The sequence below is a fragment of the Diadema setosum genome, chromosome 8 (assembly GCF_964275005.1).
Source record: "Diadema setosum chromosome 8, eeDiaSeto1, whole genome shotgun sequence".
NCBI classification, from domain to species: Eukaryota; Metazoa; Echinodermata; class Echinoidea; order Diadematoida; family Diadematidae; genus Diadema; species Diadema setosum.
The window spans coordinates 2759873-2778657 of NC_092692.1; the positions used below are offsets into that span (position 1 = coordinate 2759873).

Genomic DNA, 18785 nt, shown 5'->3' on the forward strand with positions numbered 1-18785 from the left:
TGTCTAATGAATCTCGTCAAGTTTAAAGTCTACATAACCATCAAGAATTTACTCCTCCCATCCACCCCATCCACCCCATCCACCCCATCCACCCCATCCACCCTCCCACCCTCCCCCTACCCACACCTGATTCTACACACCCCTACCCTTACCTGCCCCTGAACCTACTCACACCTGATTCCACCCATCCCTGAACCTACCCACTTCTGACTCTATACTCACCCTCCCCGCATATACCCCTGACTCTACCGACCCCTCTCCCTTAATACCCCTCCCCCTACCCAACCCAACCTCTGTCCATCCCTACCCACCCATGACTCTACTCACCCCTTTCCTTAAATACCCCTGATTCTACCCACCACTTCCTCTACCTACCCCCTCACCATCCCAATCCCTAGCCCTGCTCATATTTTCTCTCCAGCAGTTTTCTATGTTTGGAACCATCCCGCATTACACACCCTATTACACCAGCCAACAGGCAGAGCATGCAATTTATGGGTATTGCCCTGGATTTGTGTGAAACTGGGCGAGGAAAAACTTCCCATTTGTGCCTTTAGGGTCCCTGTGGTTCCTTTATGGCATGCCAGACATCAGCCACTACAAAAATAGCCCTTTACCATGTACATGTCTGCACTACTTCTTTGTGAATACTACTAGACAGGGCATTGAATTTGTACTATATTGTTACAGCTAACTGTGGCATTGTCACCTGCAGCCAGTACTGCCAATTGCTTGGGTAACCTCATTGCATTTCTATTCCTTGTTCCTAAAATAGTATTAACTAGACGATTTAAGAAATGAAGGGGTCAATGCAATATAGTGCTAACCCACACTTCTGTCAAAATTGAGTTACATGCATTTTCATAATCCTTATCCTTCACTCTAACCTCCGTGAAAATATCATATTTGAATTCAACCAATAAGATGGTAAAAAATGCATGCATTCATGTTTTATCAATGCACAATGTATGGACTTTCCAAACATTCAACAGCGATTATCTCAAAATGAACATTGTGTGGGTAAGCACTATATTGCACCGACCCCTTCAAATATAAAGCATGGTTTACTAATATTGTGTTAAATTTTGTCCTTTTATGCTACTAGTATTGTTTGATAAGTTTCTCCATATTCATACTTCATATCTAGTAAGTCATCTTTGTCATACAAAGCTAAATAGAGTACACAAACAGTGCCCCAAGTACTTGTGTATTTTGTTGTAGTGGTAGAACTGCAGTGTTCAAGTGAACAGGTTCAGCAAATTGATGAACATGTAGTTTTGGTATTTTGTATGTATGTGTGGTTGTGTGTGTGTGTGTGTGTCTTTCTGTCTGTCTGTCTGTCTGTCTGTGTCTGTGTCTGTGTATTATACAATGCACCATACCAATATGCCTAGATCTCATCAGGATGATCCCTCATGCTAAGGTAACATTTTTTATTTTTCCCATTGATTCTCGTGTATTCTTGATAGCGAGAGCAAGTCCTCTTATTTCTTGGTTTCAAGCACCATTTGTATGAATATAGAATATTAGTTGGATGAATGTAGAATATCAGTTGTAGAATCATAATGTGATAGTCATATTATCTGATAGTCAAGGAGATAAAGCTAAAGCATGGTCTAGCAACATTGCAGAAAATGAAAAGTAAGTCAAGAGTCTCCAGAGCCAAGCAATCCTGAAACTGTTGACAAAACACAGATGTTACAAGCCCCATGTCTGGGGAGAGACTGGTCACTGCATTAAAATATACTGAGGGTATTTGTTATTCACTTGAGATATGAACACTTAAGGACATTGAGGGACATCATGTGAAATATAAAAAAACAACTACAACAAAACACTTACGTAAACATCCTTGCCCGGTAATGAGTCAATTGTGTTCTAGTCTGTGTTTTTTTTTTTCTCTCTCTCTCTCTTTTGTCATAATGTTACTTTATCAGTTTATTAAGATCATGTAAGCTTTATGGCCATGTTTGTGTGTGTGTGTGTGTGTGTGTGTGTGTGAGTGTGTGTGTGTGTGTGTGTGTGTATGTGTGTCTTGCGTGAAGGCTGGACTGTTGCTGCATTCAGGACAAACCTGATTTGGTTTTCAAAAAATAAGGACAGCAAAATGTCATCAGACATTTCTATGGGGTGGGGGGATGGGATGGTTAGAATTTGAAAAAAAAAGAGAGGGGGGATGAGAGGAAAGTACATGATGGATTGATGTAGTTCCATGTCTGTGTGTGTATGCTGGAAAGAAGGTAGTTTGTGTCTCTGGCACTAGATCCATGTCAGGATCGGAAGTATACCCAATACACCTCCCAGTCTTGCTATACCCAGCACATTTCACCCCTTGCAATTAGACCAATCCCCCAATTCTGATCTGCGCCTCCCTTTCTCCCCCCCCCCCCCCCCTTTCTAAAAAATAAGGACAGCAAAATGTCATCAGACATTTCTATGGGGTGGGGGGATGGGATGGTTAGAATTTGAAAAAAAAAGAGAGGGGGGATGAGAGGAAAGTACATGATGGATTGATGTAGTTCCATGTCTGTGTGTGTATGCTGGAAAGAAGGTAGTTTGTGTCTCTGGCACTAGATCCATGTCAGGATCGGAAGTATACCCAATACACCTCCCAGTCTTGCTATACCCAGCACATTTCACCCCTTGCAATTAGACCAATCCCCCAATTCTGATCTGCGCCTCCCTTTCTCCCCCCCCCCTTTCTATACTCACTCACCCCCATCCCCCAATCCTGATCCACCCCTCCCTCTCTTCCCCCCCCCCCCCCCCCCCCCCCCCGGGCTTGGCCAAGTGAAAAATTGCTTTCCAAACTTAATTGATTGGGTTATGTTAGGTTGTCTTATTCCTTATCAAACAGCTGCTGTCAGTAAGTACTACTGACTGTGACGGAGAGAATAGAATGTGACTATTATACGTCTCTAAGGTAGAGGCAAAAGAACTGAAAGATTGAATGAAATGCATGAAACTAAAATAGCAAAATTGATGGATCGTGTTTAGCGGAGAGCCGCAGAAAAACAACAGGGAGGTTGAAGGAGAAATCGGAAGAGTGTGTAAAGTGGAAAGCTTAAGGGTACTTTCTGATTGCTCTCATTCACCTTCTTCTGTGCCATATGTGCTCATTTGTTGAGGGTTTTTTTCCCCCTCCTATTCCGAAAATGGTGGCCTAACAAGAGGCAGGTGTAGTGTAAAAGTAGGAAAGCAAAACAGTTGCCTCAAGCAGTAAAAGTAGGAAAACAAAACAATTGCCTCAAGCAGTAAAATTGTTCAGAGTGGAGTCAAATGGGAGATTTCAGTGTTTGTTTGTTAATTTGACATTCAGTTCACATGCAAAAAAAGACTACTTCAGTAAGCCATGAATGAGAACTGGTGATTTCCCAACTTAAGCTCTCCTGTTTTCTCTCTGTTATACATTTCCACTCGAGACAGAAATCTTGAGACATTCTCAAATGCTAATTTATGGTGAAAGCCACCAATTGGGTCTGAAATTTGGTGAATTTTTTATGAGAATGCCACTTGGTGTATTCCTGAGTTAGGTTCAGTCTCATGTTTATAAGACCCATGAATGACCATGAGTATAACACTAGCATGGCTTTTTCTGGAGCCACTTTACTAAATTGCCACAGTATTTGTTCAGCAATATTCCCTGTTATAGTTTCTGTGTTTGTGTTCTGTTAAAATGAAAGTTTTCCGTGAAAAAAAAGGCAGATGTGAGAGTAAAATAGAATGACAAGAAATGCCCTGAAGGGAGGCTAGAACCCATTTTGTGCACCATGAGTGTCTGCACTCGGCGTCTTGATTCTATTGTCTCAGGAACTGGGACACCGAAATGTCCGCAAATGTTCACCCGTGATACGCTTGGCAGCCTGATCCTCTGCGTGACGTAAAATGTCTCCCCAGAAAATTAGCGTTTCATAAATGGGAAAAATAGTGAAGAATGTCGGGGGGGGGGGGGGGAGGGACTATAAGAGACCAATATGCAGAATGAGTTGCGGCTTTGATGACCTTTCCTCATTATGATGTAATGATCACATGACTATATGTGGAATGATTTGTGATCATGCATAAACATTGTCTCCTTTTGGATGATTAAGACCCGTAGTGGTAACGGAAATTGTTTGCAAGAGAAACTTACTAGCATCAGTCTTTCTCTGTAATTGATAATTACTGACATTCCTGTTATTTTTTTATCTTGTCAATACACAAATTGAAATCAGCATTTGAGAAGCCTAGCATGCACACTTCGTTGATGGCATACTTTATATATTGCTGCAGTGGTCAGTAGTATGAGAAGATGCAAATTAAAGCTGAAACATACTGTATATGCCATATATTTCGTGAGTCTAAATTTTCGCAAATCGGGAATTCCCGACGATTTCGCGAGTGATTGAATTTGCGATCGCTGGAGTCCTGTACTGAACAGAGAAGTGTACACGCGTACATCACATATAACATCGGGATCAGAGTCAATATTTTCGCGTGTCTTTGATTTCACAAACAGCACCCAACTCGCGATATTCGCGAAAATAAAAATCTCGCGAAATATTCAGCGTATACAGTAGTTTTCAGAAGGGCTCAAAATTCATCATCTTCCACAATTTGGGATGTGCTTGCAGTAAAACAAAAGGGTTTACCATGAAAATGTTTTTAATGCAATCATGTATCAAGTGCAAGAAAAGGGTTGGATTTATAAGCAAAACACAACAAGATGTGATCACTGTAACAAATATCATTGTACTATGTCTGGGTGATACGATTTGAGTATAATGAGCTGCTCTCGAGTATTTTGAGATGAGATCAAAAGTGTAAAATGGTTTCGATTGTAGGACACGACTTTAATTCCTGAAGCGCCCTCCCTATCCAGTAGTGAGTAGGTAGAACATTACGTGGTGATCGATTGTGCCATAGCAGTTAAGTGTAGTACTTCCCAAAGAGCAGTATGCATTGTGCAGAAGATTGATGGTGACTGTTATGGCCCAATTTGTAGGTGATTATATAACATTACATACCAACCACGATAAGAATATGCTTTGAGATTGCAATACTATTGGCATGCCTTTTTTGGCTTATATTTCACATTTTTCATCATTACCCAACTGAAGTTGTGTTAATGTTTTACACATTTCTTATGCTTACAATGTATGTGTCTATTTCAGAGCAAAAATCAACAGATCTGCAGGCATATGGAAACTATATTTTTACTTCTGGCCAATTACATATTCCCTAGGGCCCTGTTTAACTTACACATCTGAAATCATTGTACATTTTGAGAATCATATTTACTCTCCATGACTAAGGTACTTGCCATTGATTGGTTGTAACTCAGCAGTTGCCATGGAAACTGTAATTTTAGAATTGTTTAATGCTGCCTCAAAGTGAGACCGACAAGGATTTTCTCTTGGCATTTGTTACATTTGTACATTAATTTTCCATACCTTCTTCCTCAATGGTTAAAACACAGTTTCTGTTAGATCAACTGCAGCAAGAATAGAAACACTCTTGGACATCACAGGACAGTGCAATACATTACAGACAGATCTTCCTCAGGCACAATTTTTTTTTCAAGCTCAGTTTTACACTCATTTGTATATATATCTTTTGTGTAAATCATAGCTGCTTATACTATATATGCATCATAATTCCCTTGAATGTTAAACAGTGCATTTGTCCCCTGAGGGTTCTGTTGACGTCTGACTGCCTATTGACGTAAAGCAAGTGATTGGCTGAAGTGTGTGATGGAGTGTGATTCTAATCAGACCTGGCTAGTCTAGGGTAGATGTGAAAGTACTGTTCTCCTTGTGATTAGAACTGATTCAAAGTGAGGGAGAGATCAGGAATCTATGCTACCCCCACTTGTGCCAGTGTTGCTCATTTGCAATGATTTCATTTATTCACTATAATTCTGTAGACACCATATAATTTGTTTGCTTGTTTTTTCATAATAGTCAGGTGCTATTCTCAAATGTATCAGCACACAAAAATATTCACTCAGGTCAAGACAAGAATGTGACATGCATACATACTTTCTTTCCTATTCATTACTGTACTCCATGATTGCCTATTTTACCACTTGCCAAATTGCTGGGGAGTCCAGATTTGCAAAATATATGGCATTCACAGTATGATGATTGAAATATTTTACTATGTAGATCAATGTTTGCCTATATTTGTAACAAAAAAAACTAAGCAACTGTATGACATAACGAACAGATGCTGAATAATCTTATCATATTTGGTGATTTGGTAATTCAGCACATATCCTGGTATTCAAGCAATTATGAATACAAACAATTGCTCCCAATTCTAAAGAGGCTAAATTGCAAGAGAAAAGTGAACACATAGAAACAATATGTTATTAGTTGGTTAAAAGGGAGGTCTGTTTGATATATGGACAGTCTCTTTTTATTAGCGTCATGCCGTGGAATTTTCAGACTGGAGTTCAATTTGCTAATTGCTTTTTCTCTGGAAAAAATAAGGAAGTTGTCAAAGTAAGGAAGTTGTCAAAGATAATTGAAAGGGATGGTACAGTATTGGTGGAGATGAGAATTGGGCTTTTAACTTTTTGCAAGATACCAAGAAAACACATAGAGTGCATACCATTTTAGGAGGAATTCAAAGTTTATTCGATGAAAATCGGGTTTGGAATGACTGAAACATCCAAAAAGCAAAGGAAAACAAAGCGATCATAATAATAAAGTGTGGGTCCCACACTTTACTAGAATCGCTCTGTTTTGGATATCTCAGCCATTTCAAAACCAATTTTCATCAAGTAAACATTGAATTCCTCGTTGGATTACATGCTCTTTCATATTTCACAAGAGGTTTCTCATTATCTCACCAAAAAATGTTAGAAACCTGAAATTAGGTCTCGACCAAACCTGTACGATCCCTTTAAAGGATGGATTGCTGGTGGATTGCAGGGATACTGGAAATATGTGATAATTCACACACTTAAAACTACTCTTCCAGTTTCAGGGTCCCCTCTGATAGTCCTACATTTTGACTTGATGAAGTTACACATGCTCCAATTAGCAACGCAATTTGGATAATGATATTTTTTGTATGATGGTTCAGGAAAGCTATACCTACTTTATCTAAGTGTCTTTTTTAATTTGTGTGAGCAGTAGGAGTCAGTATGCAGCGGTTGTTGGAATGAAAGTGTATCCTAATCATGTTTGAGTGACCACTTGTTATTCTTTTGGTGTCTAATTATTGCATTTATCATCACTTATGTTTTCTTTGCAGTATTCTTGGTATGCACATTTTTGGATGCAAATTTTGTAACTATGAGGATGGTGAGCGCATCTGTGACCGGAAGAACTTTGATTCCCTTCTCTGGGCTGTTGTCACCGTATTCCAGGTAGAGTACCTTTGATACCTATCCCCATCTGATCGGGGGGGGGGGGGGGGGGGGGGGTTGAGTCATGGTGAAATATATACAAGGACTCTTTTCTGTCAAATTAGATGACATTTCAGATAGTAATTGATACAGTGAGATTTGTGTGTATAAAAAAAAAAAAAATATCAGGTATTTTATCATGAAATAATGTGCAATAAACCATCAATGTACCCTATGATTCTCAGAATGTAATGTGTAACACCTTAACGTTTGGTATGTAATATACTGTCTAGATTTTAACAAAAACAATAACAAAATTCTCATAATTATTGTAATACATATGATGAAGGTTAGTGTATATTTTTATGTGAGTATATTTCTTATACAGTAACTCTCTCTCTCTCTCTCTCCACCTTTTTACCAACCTGCCCTCTTCCTCCTGCCCCTCCCCATTTCCCAACCGACCACTGATCAATCAACCATGACAATCTCCTCCCCCCCAAAAAAAAAAAAAAAATCTTTCTATAGATCCTTACCCAGGAGGATTGGAATGTGGTTCTCTACAACGGTATGTCACGGACCACCCCCTGGGCTGCCCTCTACTTCATCGCCCTCATGACCTTTGGTAACTACGTCCTCTTCAACCTCCTCGTCGCCATCCTCGTTGAGGGATTCTCCGCTGAGGTGGGTTACCATGGCAACAGGATTGCTATCCGACTGCATTCAAAAGAGAGAAACAAGATCAAGAACAAAAATGAAGATTAGATGTTAAATCCACCCAGAAATCTTGAGCAAGTGATACAAACAAAAGACATTCCTATGTGGTATTTTGCTCCATAGCACAGGAACAGCTGACAGATTTTATCTGCCTTTTTTCAACAGATAAATTCTTTAAAAGAACTCTTCCGAAGCATGCTTTTATATATATACACATACACCTTCAATGGAAGCATGTTGTTAGGTCCTGCAAAGAGGTCAATGTTGTGAGCATGGCTTTAGTAACCTTATTGCTGGAAGCTTGTGATAGCTTTGTAGTCAAGAGGTAAGAATTTCTATGTTACTCATTAATAGTTCAGAAATAGGGGGGTTCTATTCATTCAGCTTTTTGGAAACAGATTTTCTCAAGCAGGACAGATGAGTTTGCATGAAAGACACTGATGACATAGTTGATTAAAGTTGTATGAGTAGAATTTATACATCTCACAGAAAGGAAGTTAATATTTGTTATCCTTGTACACTACATTATTTTCTAAGTTGTACAATAATTTGGATAACACATTATTGATATATTGTAATACATTTTGTTCTTGGTTTTTTCATCTTCTGTTATTCCTACCACAAACATGGGGCAAATTTTTTTCATCCTCCACCCATCACTCATGCCACTTGGCCAATCACATGACATCCTCCGCCACCCCAACCCCCATCTTGCGGCGACCACTCCCACTCTTCACGGCCACGCCCCCTACCACCATTGTACTCATGCCCCGCCCCGCCAATCACACCAAATCACGACTACGGTGAGTAACAAAAAGCATCGTATGATGTCGGCTTTGCAGTGCTCATGTTGATTTCTCTCATGTCCCATTCATATTACCACGTGGTCTGGGCTCATATCATGGTTAAGGGAGACTTTCATATCATTAGCTGAGAGCCAGAAGGGCGCTATCGCAGTCTAAGATTTGAGCATGAATAAAAACAAAATAATCAATTTTCATGAAATAAAATGTTTACTTCCTCAAAAGTGGGTAGATTTATAAGCATTGTTCCAAATATCAGGTAAAACTGTGCCCATGTAGTTTTGATTCTTATCATTCCACTGAAAATGAAAATAATTCAAAATTGACACCATGACATAGAGGAGATCAAGTTCTATGACATTATACCAATAACTCAATACCCACAAAAATTGCAATAGCACCCTTCTGGTTCTCAGCCGATGATATCAGGCTTGTGGTGTGTAGGTTGCATACCGGTCTCAACTCCAAAGAAAGCTCACACAAGTGGCACTTATTTGCATATCTGACCCCCACCAAAATTTGGGTGCACTCTGCCTTATTCTACTGGCAGTGAGCTCACTTACATCCCTTTTGCACTTCTTTCACCCTTGTGATGTGGAGTTACTATGTCCACATCACTGACCCTCAAACAAGAAAATGCCTGGGCCAAGTGGTGATGTGATTGGCAAAATTTTTCACAAGAGTCTATTGTTGGAGTGGAATGTTATCACATCATATATTTTGTTTGTGTTTGAGGCATTCAAATTGGTCTATAATCTGCATGAATTAGAATAGGTAGCATAGCCAGTACTACTATCTTTGTATTCAAAGTTATAGATGCTTGTAGTGCCACTACCGTGATTTAAAGTCTGTATTTCATGCTAGACAAAGGTTGTGTTTTGTTGTCAGTCGGCCACTGGCCTTATAGCTATGAGCAGACAAGACGAGTGTTATCACTGTAGGCCACACTCAAAGTACTATGTGCTACAAGATGGCTTTCCTATTGGCTGACATAGATGACCAGTCTTTTGGTCACATGACAGACTGTCGCCCATTGTGCCTCACAGCTGTGAGTAGTCGTGGTCTTGCCAGCAGTCTCAACAAATCACATGATATCAGCCATGGTCAATGACGCAATGGTCATTCACTGCTTTTAGGCACCACTACATGGTCCAGTATTGCAAACTCTCTAGAACCGCCTTGATCAAAGCCAGGTTACCAGTTATCTGAATGTTTGCACGACCAATCATGCATTTGCTCTGTATTTACTCTCGATTGTGAGTTGCGAACATTGGCATGAGTTGACGCAGTCTTTGGCAGACACGGAAGCAAACCCCCAAAAAAGCATCGCAACTGCCACAGACGACCTTTGCAAAAGGAAAAAAATGTGCCCAATCTGAGAAAATTACGATGCTGGCTTGCAGTGGACTGTGAAATGTGCTGTTCTTGTGGGTGTTTTTAACTTACTCTCAAAGTGTAGTAGAATCATCATTTGACTTATCCTAAGGCATTACAGCACTATGATCCAATCTTTCACTGGAGCTGTATCAAGAAGCAATAATTAGTAAGCGGTGTTATTCCAACTACACCATCATTTTTTTCTTTTATTTCATTTTGATCCTGTTAGACCAGTGACTAACTGACCATATCATAGATGTGGATTATATCACACCCCGAGCCTGAATTCCCGTGGGATTACTGCCATGACAGCTGCCACTCAATGTAAATAGAAAGACATTGATTAGGATGCTACCCAAGCCACATGTTGACACTGCCTCCATCCCATATGTAAAGTTTCACACCTTTATCAAAACAGACTGCCAGGTTCAATCAATGTTTGTACATTAACCATCACTCCATCTCTCTCTCACACATCAAACAGTGTCACAACAAATACTCTCACTCATTACCAAATGGACTTATTTCCATAAATGCTGTTATTTTTGCTAGGGCCAATTTTTGCGAATTTTGCAGATCGCTGTTGGGCCATAAAGGCCATGCAAAAATATCATGAATAGACAGACGTTATTGCACTGATAACAAAAGTTTCTGTGTCAAATTGCAAAAACAACATCCTGCAAAAATGTCTGTGACCTGCTGACTTGCAAAAATATCTGTATGCAAAAATATTGCAGTATGCAATAAATTTCTGATTTTGATAAAGCAATTCAGATTTTATGTATGAAAATTCTGCACACAGGTTTTGTAAAGCCCTAGCTTGCCAAGGGCTCAGTTAATTTTGGGGGAATTGTGATTGTCAAGCAGAATTCCATCGGAAGACAACAAGAATTTAGAAAACAAAAATTGAAACATCTAGAGTCAATCACTTAAACATATACAATGAGCCCAGTATCATACCAAAGTCAAATGTGTGGTTGCGTTTTTAATCTACTCATATGGTTTCTTACACTTTCTTGAACCTATGCTTGGCAGTAGCAATTCATAAAAAAAAAAAAGAGGGAAAAGAAGAAACTGGTTGGACTCGATGATTGAGCTTGAGATGAGTTGCTTGGGTTAGACTCACGCCTTGGCGTGAGACTTGGTTGATCTGAATTTGGATGACTGGTTCTAGAAGAACGATGACTTGTTTGTATATTTACACACTAACCCTTACCCGTAGATTAATGTAAGAAATAGATATCTCTGGTCATGATAATGGAACATTTTTCTTTTTTTAGACAATGAGTCGGCACTGTTTGAACGTTGAGTGCTGTATTGTCTGTTCTGGATGGCGGTAGAGTTCCTACAGTAGTAACTGGGCCATGTGCATTACGAGATGAATTGCCCTGTTAGGAACATGGAATGAGAACTTGGCCTTGACAGCAGGGACAATGTGTACAAAGAATTAATCAGTCTCTACCTTAGGGGGATGATGGAAGGTCCATTTTCTGATATAGGACTGCATCTGCGTCCTGTGTGTGTGCATTTATGTATACCAGTATGTATGTATTTTGTGTGTACAATGTAAAAGTGGAAATTTTCATGTTTTAGGTAATTTTCATGCTGACGTGGTAACATAAAATTTGTGCGATTTCAATTCTGCTAAATCAAAATAGAAAATCTCAGGTCATTTAATACAAGCAACAACAAAAAAAAAAGTTTGTTTTTATTTTGCGCTCGTCTCATGCCATGCAAAATGTGCAAAAATTTCCAAACCGTAAAAATATCAATTTTTACAGTATGTGTGTGTGTGTATGTATTATCTGTGTGTGTGTGATGAAATGTTCACATACCGCTGTACATTCCCAGATTTCAGATATCAATGTGCAATCCATTTTGCAGATCCCCTAAAAATATGGCATTTAGATGCATGTACACAACCTGTAACTGAAGATAAATTCTGACTGACAGGGGAACTTTGGTAACAAGAAAATTTGGGCGCATTCGATTTCAATCCGTAGGACTAGTCAGGGGCAGTGCTGGAATGTGTAAAATTTGGTTGGGTTCAGTGCACTTTCTACCAGCATTCTCATATCATGCTGCGGGCTGATAGTCTGTTATTCCAGATACAATGGATAGAGTGAGATTTGGCTGCTATGGTTCGGGGATGAGCAGGAAATGAGGCCATCTGTACTGCTGGAACAATGCTATCCATGAAAGCACATGCAAAAGGGGATTTTTTTTTTTTTTTTTTTTTTTTTTTTTTAAGGAGAGTTTGGAATTTGATCATTCTTCAAGTAGCAATCCCCACTCTTGTTTTAAGATACAGTGGTATTTCTGACACAATCAGAGCATGAGCTTTAAGTATTTGGGAGTGGATTACATGGCCATTGATATATCAGTAGATGTCCCTATCATAGTAAGTCTACCTGTTTTGATCTCTGTAGCTTTCATTCTCTTGGACTTGCAGTAAATGAAAGAAATAGGTTTATCCCACCCCCAAAGATATAATTTGTATCACAGCTACTGGAAACACTGAAATACCCAGCAAATTTTGTCATCATTTAGTTGATTAAAATATGATTACAATGGAGTCTTTAGATATATATAATATATAGTTCAATATGCACTCTGAAAATAGGATAAATGGGCTAAATAGGATGAAATAGGATGAAATGTAAACTATATATCCTGATCATACATATCTTTTCTTTTGAACAGTTCCTACATTGATAATAGTGCCAAGAGGCAAGGGATCCCATTCTGATTTCTTCTGTCCTGGTATATGTAAGAAAATTAATGAAAGTTATGCACTTTTTCAAGCAAACAAGTACGATTTCATTTGCTTTCCGCTAAAGAAAATTAGAAAATTGACAGTGACATTGTCATTAGCAAAGCTCTTGACTTCGTGAAAAAAAGTTTTAATCAAAGATAAGCAATGGAAAAAAGGAGTGCTTATCAAATGTGCACTTTTTGTTAATTTGTGTTTAATCACCATAATGCCAAAGTACTAATATCCTCTGATATCATCTGGTATCTAAATCAAAGAGTCAAGTGTTAATGTCTGTATGAAGAAGTAGAGAAGTGTCTTTAGTGACCGGGGACGAGCCTTATGTCTGCTGAAAACTAACCATCGCACATGCCATGAACATCACTTTTTATATCTATAAGTTATCCTTTAACTTTTTGCTGTGGTAACATATTTTGCAGTCTTTTAATGTGGTTGTTCATATTTTGCAAGTGCTATAATGCATACAAAATATTGATCAGTAATAATACTGATAATAGTAATCATCATAATAAAGTTGACACATTAATGCAAAGAACATGGGGGATGTGACATAAAGTATGTTTATGTCCCTAATGAAATTTTCCTCACAGTGAACATAATTTCATATTGCCTGTCAGAGAACATTTGTTTTATTTGTTCTCACGTTTTACTGCTGATAAAATTTGCGTGAAATTGCTTTTTTGTGTTTGGTACAGAGACATTGCCATGCCGTAATGAGGTGATTAGAGCTGGGGTTCCCTCCAGCTTATGAGAGTTTATGTCGCTAATGAGCTGCGGATTTGATCCATTTTGCCTTTCAGAAGATAACCAGGAGCATGCTATAACATTATAAAGACTGCAAGATGTGTCTGGCATAATGTGCTCATAGTCATAGAACAGTGCTCAAATTCCCACGCATTATTTTTGTTCAGATCAACTTGTCTAATCCTATGTCTAAGTGCTTAATTTCATTTTATTTTATTTCAACATATTTTAACAGGAGATAACAAAATCAGCAAGTAAATGCTATTTTACGTGATGGTCCTGCACAGTCCAAGTTTAAAGTATAAAATCACATTTCATGAATATAAAAAAAAAAGCTTGAAGGAGCAAGACACTAAGTTAAAATCAGTAATACCTTTAACCTTGTATTGAAAATGCCAATTCTGTTTTCAGAGCTGGTATTTTCTGTTTTTCAGAATTTGTCTGTGTGATAAAGAATTTTTGTTTTTGTTTTGAAATATCAACTTTGCAATTCATACACAATATCATTGAAAGAGATTTTACTATGCACAAGTCACATACTCAATTAATCAGCTGTCTTGTAGGCAGGTGTCTAATTTTACGAATTAATCAGCGATAATTCAGAACACTTCCCTACCACACATCGCAGGCTGGTGCAGTCATTGCTAAGCGTTAAAAGCTATTGATTTCTGTCACTGCAGTGTGTGTGTGTATGTGTTTATTGATTGTGGGAGACATTGACACAAACAAAATCAATGTCAATAATTAATTTTGGGTGTGTAGGATGTGTATCACGTATTGAAGGATGAATCATAGACTGTATATTTGCGTGGACAGAATGTAGTGCTCATTGAAAAAAAGATGATTACAAAAGATGTGATGCATACAATGTACATGTGGTGTTGGTGGTGTAGATCAATACTTGATGAATCACATTAGCAGTGATATGGCACAGCTATATGGGGATGCTATCATTAATTACAAGAAGTCTTGGTTTAGACTAGTGTTCAGTCATCCAGGGTATGGGCGGGGGGGAGGGGGGTATTCGTTTGAAAAGGTTAATCGCATGACACAAAAATAGCAATGCATCTGTTATTTCTCCAAAGCTGCCTTCAAGGTACCATAAGAATCAAGTCACTGTAGAAGCTCAAGCATTCACCACACACAGAGTACCATTTCACATTAAAATCAAACCCACCACAACAGCATAGTAAAAATTAGACATTAGGAAGTATTTACATTATTTAATTCATAGACAAGTGCACCTGTTAAGTCAGAGGTCTAGTGCCAAGATTTTGTTTATGTTTTGTTTTCATTTTCATTATAGTTGCTTTGCTTTTAAGAAAAAGATTCTTAATCCTTTGCTTCTGGGAACCAGATGTTCCTTGAATTAACCCAGAGGGAATAAACATTACATGGAACCAACAAGCTAATGAAGCCAATAACAGGCGAATAATGCTAAATTACTACTGATAACTCATTCCCTCCCAAATTCTGAAAACCACATTGATTTTGTACAGGACTTTATAGGTTCGGGCAGTGGATTAAACTGCTTAGGTTTGTGTATATATTTGAGGGGAGGGGTGGAGAGAGAGGTGGGGCATGGTCTAAACAATGAGCTTCCTTGTATGAACAAGAGTGACCTGCAAAGTGATAAACAACAGTGGCATACAGATTGCACCCTTCCATGTTGTTATGCAAGTAAGCAAGAAAATTATTATTTCCCTCATGAAGAATAGTGCCCATCAGGGACTGAAGGAAAGCAACAGTACATGATCATTTTATATTCCTGTAGTACTATGCTCTTTGTATGTTGAGTTACTCTGAAAAATGCTGTGTATATGTGTGTTTGTTTGTTTGTTTGTTTTGCTGAACTTTTACAAAGCTTCTTTTATTTACCATCCACATATACCTGCTTTATACTATTGAAAATCATGCAAGCGATATCATTAAATAAACAGTTTTTTCATCATTCACAGAATGAAATATAACCAAGACTCATTCTCAGGCTTGCACAGCAGACTAAAAGTGTGGAAAATTTAGAAAACTAATGTCGAATGTGTTTGCTTTTTCCCCCCAAAAAAAACAGCCACCACAGAAAGAGGCGAACCTGAACACCAAGAGGGATAGTGAGGATGATGAAGACGAGAACGAGGAAAATGAGAAGGAAGAGAAGAACCAAGATGAGATGAAGGATGACATTGTCTCTGTCACCTCGGACAAGGAGATCTGTAAGAAGGCTTAAAGTAGCTGAGAAACCTTTTTCATCTCACTCGACTGTTCCTTTATGAATGGCTCACGAAATTTGAACTTGAGTTTCCTCTTCTAGACAGAAGTCTCATTGTTCAAATGTGGTACGATAGTAACTGCAATGAAATGCGGGTGTCCATATTCATGGGAGCTTATGCCTCAATTGTATTGTCTTGAAATGATTTTAACTTACAATACTTGCACTTTTTAAGGGCAGATGACAGAGATTTCATTTAGTACTTTTGTTAATACAAGAAATTACTTTCAGAAAAAGAAAGAGAGTCCCAAATATGGGCATAGAGCTTTTTTGAAAGAACTTCTCTGCTCAAGTGAATATCTGGCACATTCCTTTTAAACTAGGCAGTTAAATTTGACTCGGTCTTCACCTTGGCACAAAACACCTGACTCCCTTCTAAACTATTAACATACAATGCAACTGATTGACAAATTGCCTTACATTGATGTAAATAAGAACTGAATTAATCAGTGGTGTTTTTTTTTTTTAAGTTATAGCCGTGATAAAAAAACATGGGCATACATACACGGGCTGAATTCAAACCAACGATCACCCAGAGAGGCATCTTATCCACTGGACCACCAAGCTTGCACCCGACAGCCAGTGCTGGTTCTAGTCCTTATAGCATGCAGCTGGTACTGCGTATATTCAAATCTATGATTTAAAAACACTGATTAATTCGGTGCTTATTTACATTTTTGATGTCGGGCAATTTGTCAGTTAGTAGATATAAAAATAACTTGATGCAAAAATGTAATTAAATAGTAAGATATAGTTTGAAGGTTGTATGAATCCGACCAAACAGGGGACCAACAGAGATGATAAGTATGCAGGTGTTAACTTTACAATTTTGAATTTTGCAATATTATTCATGAATTTTTGTGTTTACATGTTTTCCAATTTTCTATGAAGAACACTCCAAGTTATATATGTGTGCAAACATAATGATATAAATTTTGTTTTGTTTTTTGCAGCGAGTAAACTAGCAATAACGGCCCCCAGCGAGGGGGGCAGTAAGCCCCTCAGTCCCCCAATCATCACCCACACAGCAGCCACACCCCAGGGCTCCCCCAACGTGGACATGCAGCGAGCCTTCCGCAGCTCCTTTGTGGACGACACCCGATCCTGGGATTCCGACTCTCAGTCCCTGGTAGGGTGCAGGGTTCCCACGTTTCATTCAAAAGGAGATGAGATGCAGAATAATTGTCCGTGCCACTGATTTCTGCTGCCATAGGACTGATCAAAATACTTGCAGCTGAGCGGTTGTTGCCTGTGCATTGCTCTGATAGCTGTAGTTACTGCAACTTGCAGAAGTGCTGTCATTGCTTTATGAAAACAACAAAATTATAAGTTAATGCATTTTTTGTTACTTTAAACACAATTATCAGACAAATTTTTTATCTGCTCAGAGAGATCTCTTATCACCAAATGAATGGAAATGAAAATCTATTCTAATAACGTTAAAAATCATATCTTCCTGACATACAGTATACTTCTCTTTTTGTCTAGATTGTTTGTTATTTCAAATTCAGTGTTTTACTCATAAAGAATGTATTCCTCTTCCATCTCTCTCTTTCTTTCTGTGTCTCTCACTCTTTCTCTTGTCTCCCCCACCCCCCCCACGCCCCCCCCCCCCCCCCCCGGACATTTAACATTCTCATCACCACAATTATATCTTTCTTTTCTTTTGTGCTCACATCCAGTCATCCCTCAATATCCGGGGGTCACCACGCCTCTCACGCAGCCCTAGTGCCAACAGCATGGGCAGCCGTCGCGGGGGCAGTCTGAGGAGTCACTCGCCCAAGGACAACAAGCCAGGAGGCAACTACCTCACCCCTTACCAGCCCGGGGACGAGCTGGGGCAGGACTCCGACAGTCACTCGTCCGTCAGCATCAGCAGGTGAGTGTGATAGCGCCCTCATTGTCCGCTTTGCTGCCCCCCCAAGGAAAAACGCAGTATCTACATCCAGCTCCATTTCTAAACAACCGAGATATTCACCATTTTATCTTTTTGCCAAAGCCCCTGGAAAATATACTCTTTTGAAAAATTCCTTCATTGTGGAATTTTAGTCTATCTAGCTACCAATTTTCCTGGAAAATATCATTTTGTGTTTTTGTTTTGTTTTTCAGTTATTGATGAAAATGTAGATACTTTGGGGAAACCCCATGCAATTGACTGATTTCCCCAAGGAAAAACGCAGTATCTACAATGGAACGAATTTCCCCAAGGAAAAACGCAGTATCTACAGCGGAATGACTAGGATTAATCTTCTGCCATAATTATGTATGCATGTAAACATCATTGTTCAAGTATTCTCTGGCCCTGGGGGATGCATCCTCCATCCCCCCCCCCCCCATTTATGCCCTGTAGGCTTCATAAGATTATTAAATAACAGATCGTTCTTGGAACGTTTTGCTTAAAAGTGTATCCCAGACCGATCTTGCTGTAGGCCTAACGTTACGTCGATACGTGTTTAATATGAAGCTTGCCAGGGCTGTAATGTGATGCTACATGGCCTAGCCGCTAACTAGCATCTAGAATACTAGATCTAGATCTGTACAGTCTAGGTTACAGTCTGTCTAGACCAAAATAAATCTAAATCGGATGTCTGGACCTAGATCGATCTAGACTAGGTCTAGTTTTTATATCGTTTATTCTAGGCTGGCTACGTAGCAGGCTACACGAGTCTATCGCCTCAGGCTACACATGCACGATGCTCACAGAAAAAAAAAAAAATAGCCTAACGTTAGAACTGCAGAAGGTTTAAGCCCTACACGAGCCAGGACTCT

At 39.0% G+C, this 18785-nt stretch overlaps 1 protein-coding gene across 1 annotated transcript in view; it reads left to right on the top strand.

Moving 5' to 3' along the window:
* Window positions 1–18785, top strand: part of LOC140231521 (voltage-dependent T-type calcium channel subunit alpha-1H-like) — a 173849-nt gene that overhangs the window by 73661 nt on the left and 81403 nt on the right. The window contains exons 10-14 of the mRNA XM_072311655.1: window positions 7243–7357; window positions 7865–8020; window positions 15828–15960; window positions 16970–17145; window positions 17699–17895. Coding sequence (XP_072167756.1) covers window positions 7243–7357; window positions 7865–8020; window positions 15828–15960; window positions 16970–17145; window positions 17699–17895 — 777 coding nt within the window. The remainder of the gene's footprint in view (window positions 1–7242; window positions 7358–7864; window positions 8021–15827; window positions 15961–16969; window positions 17146–17698; window positions 17896–18785) is intronic.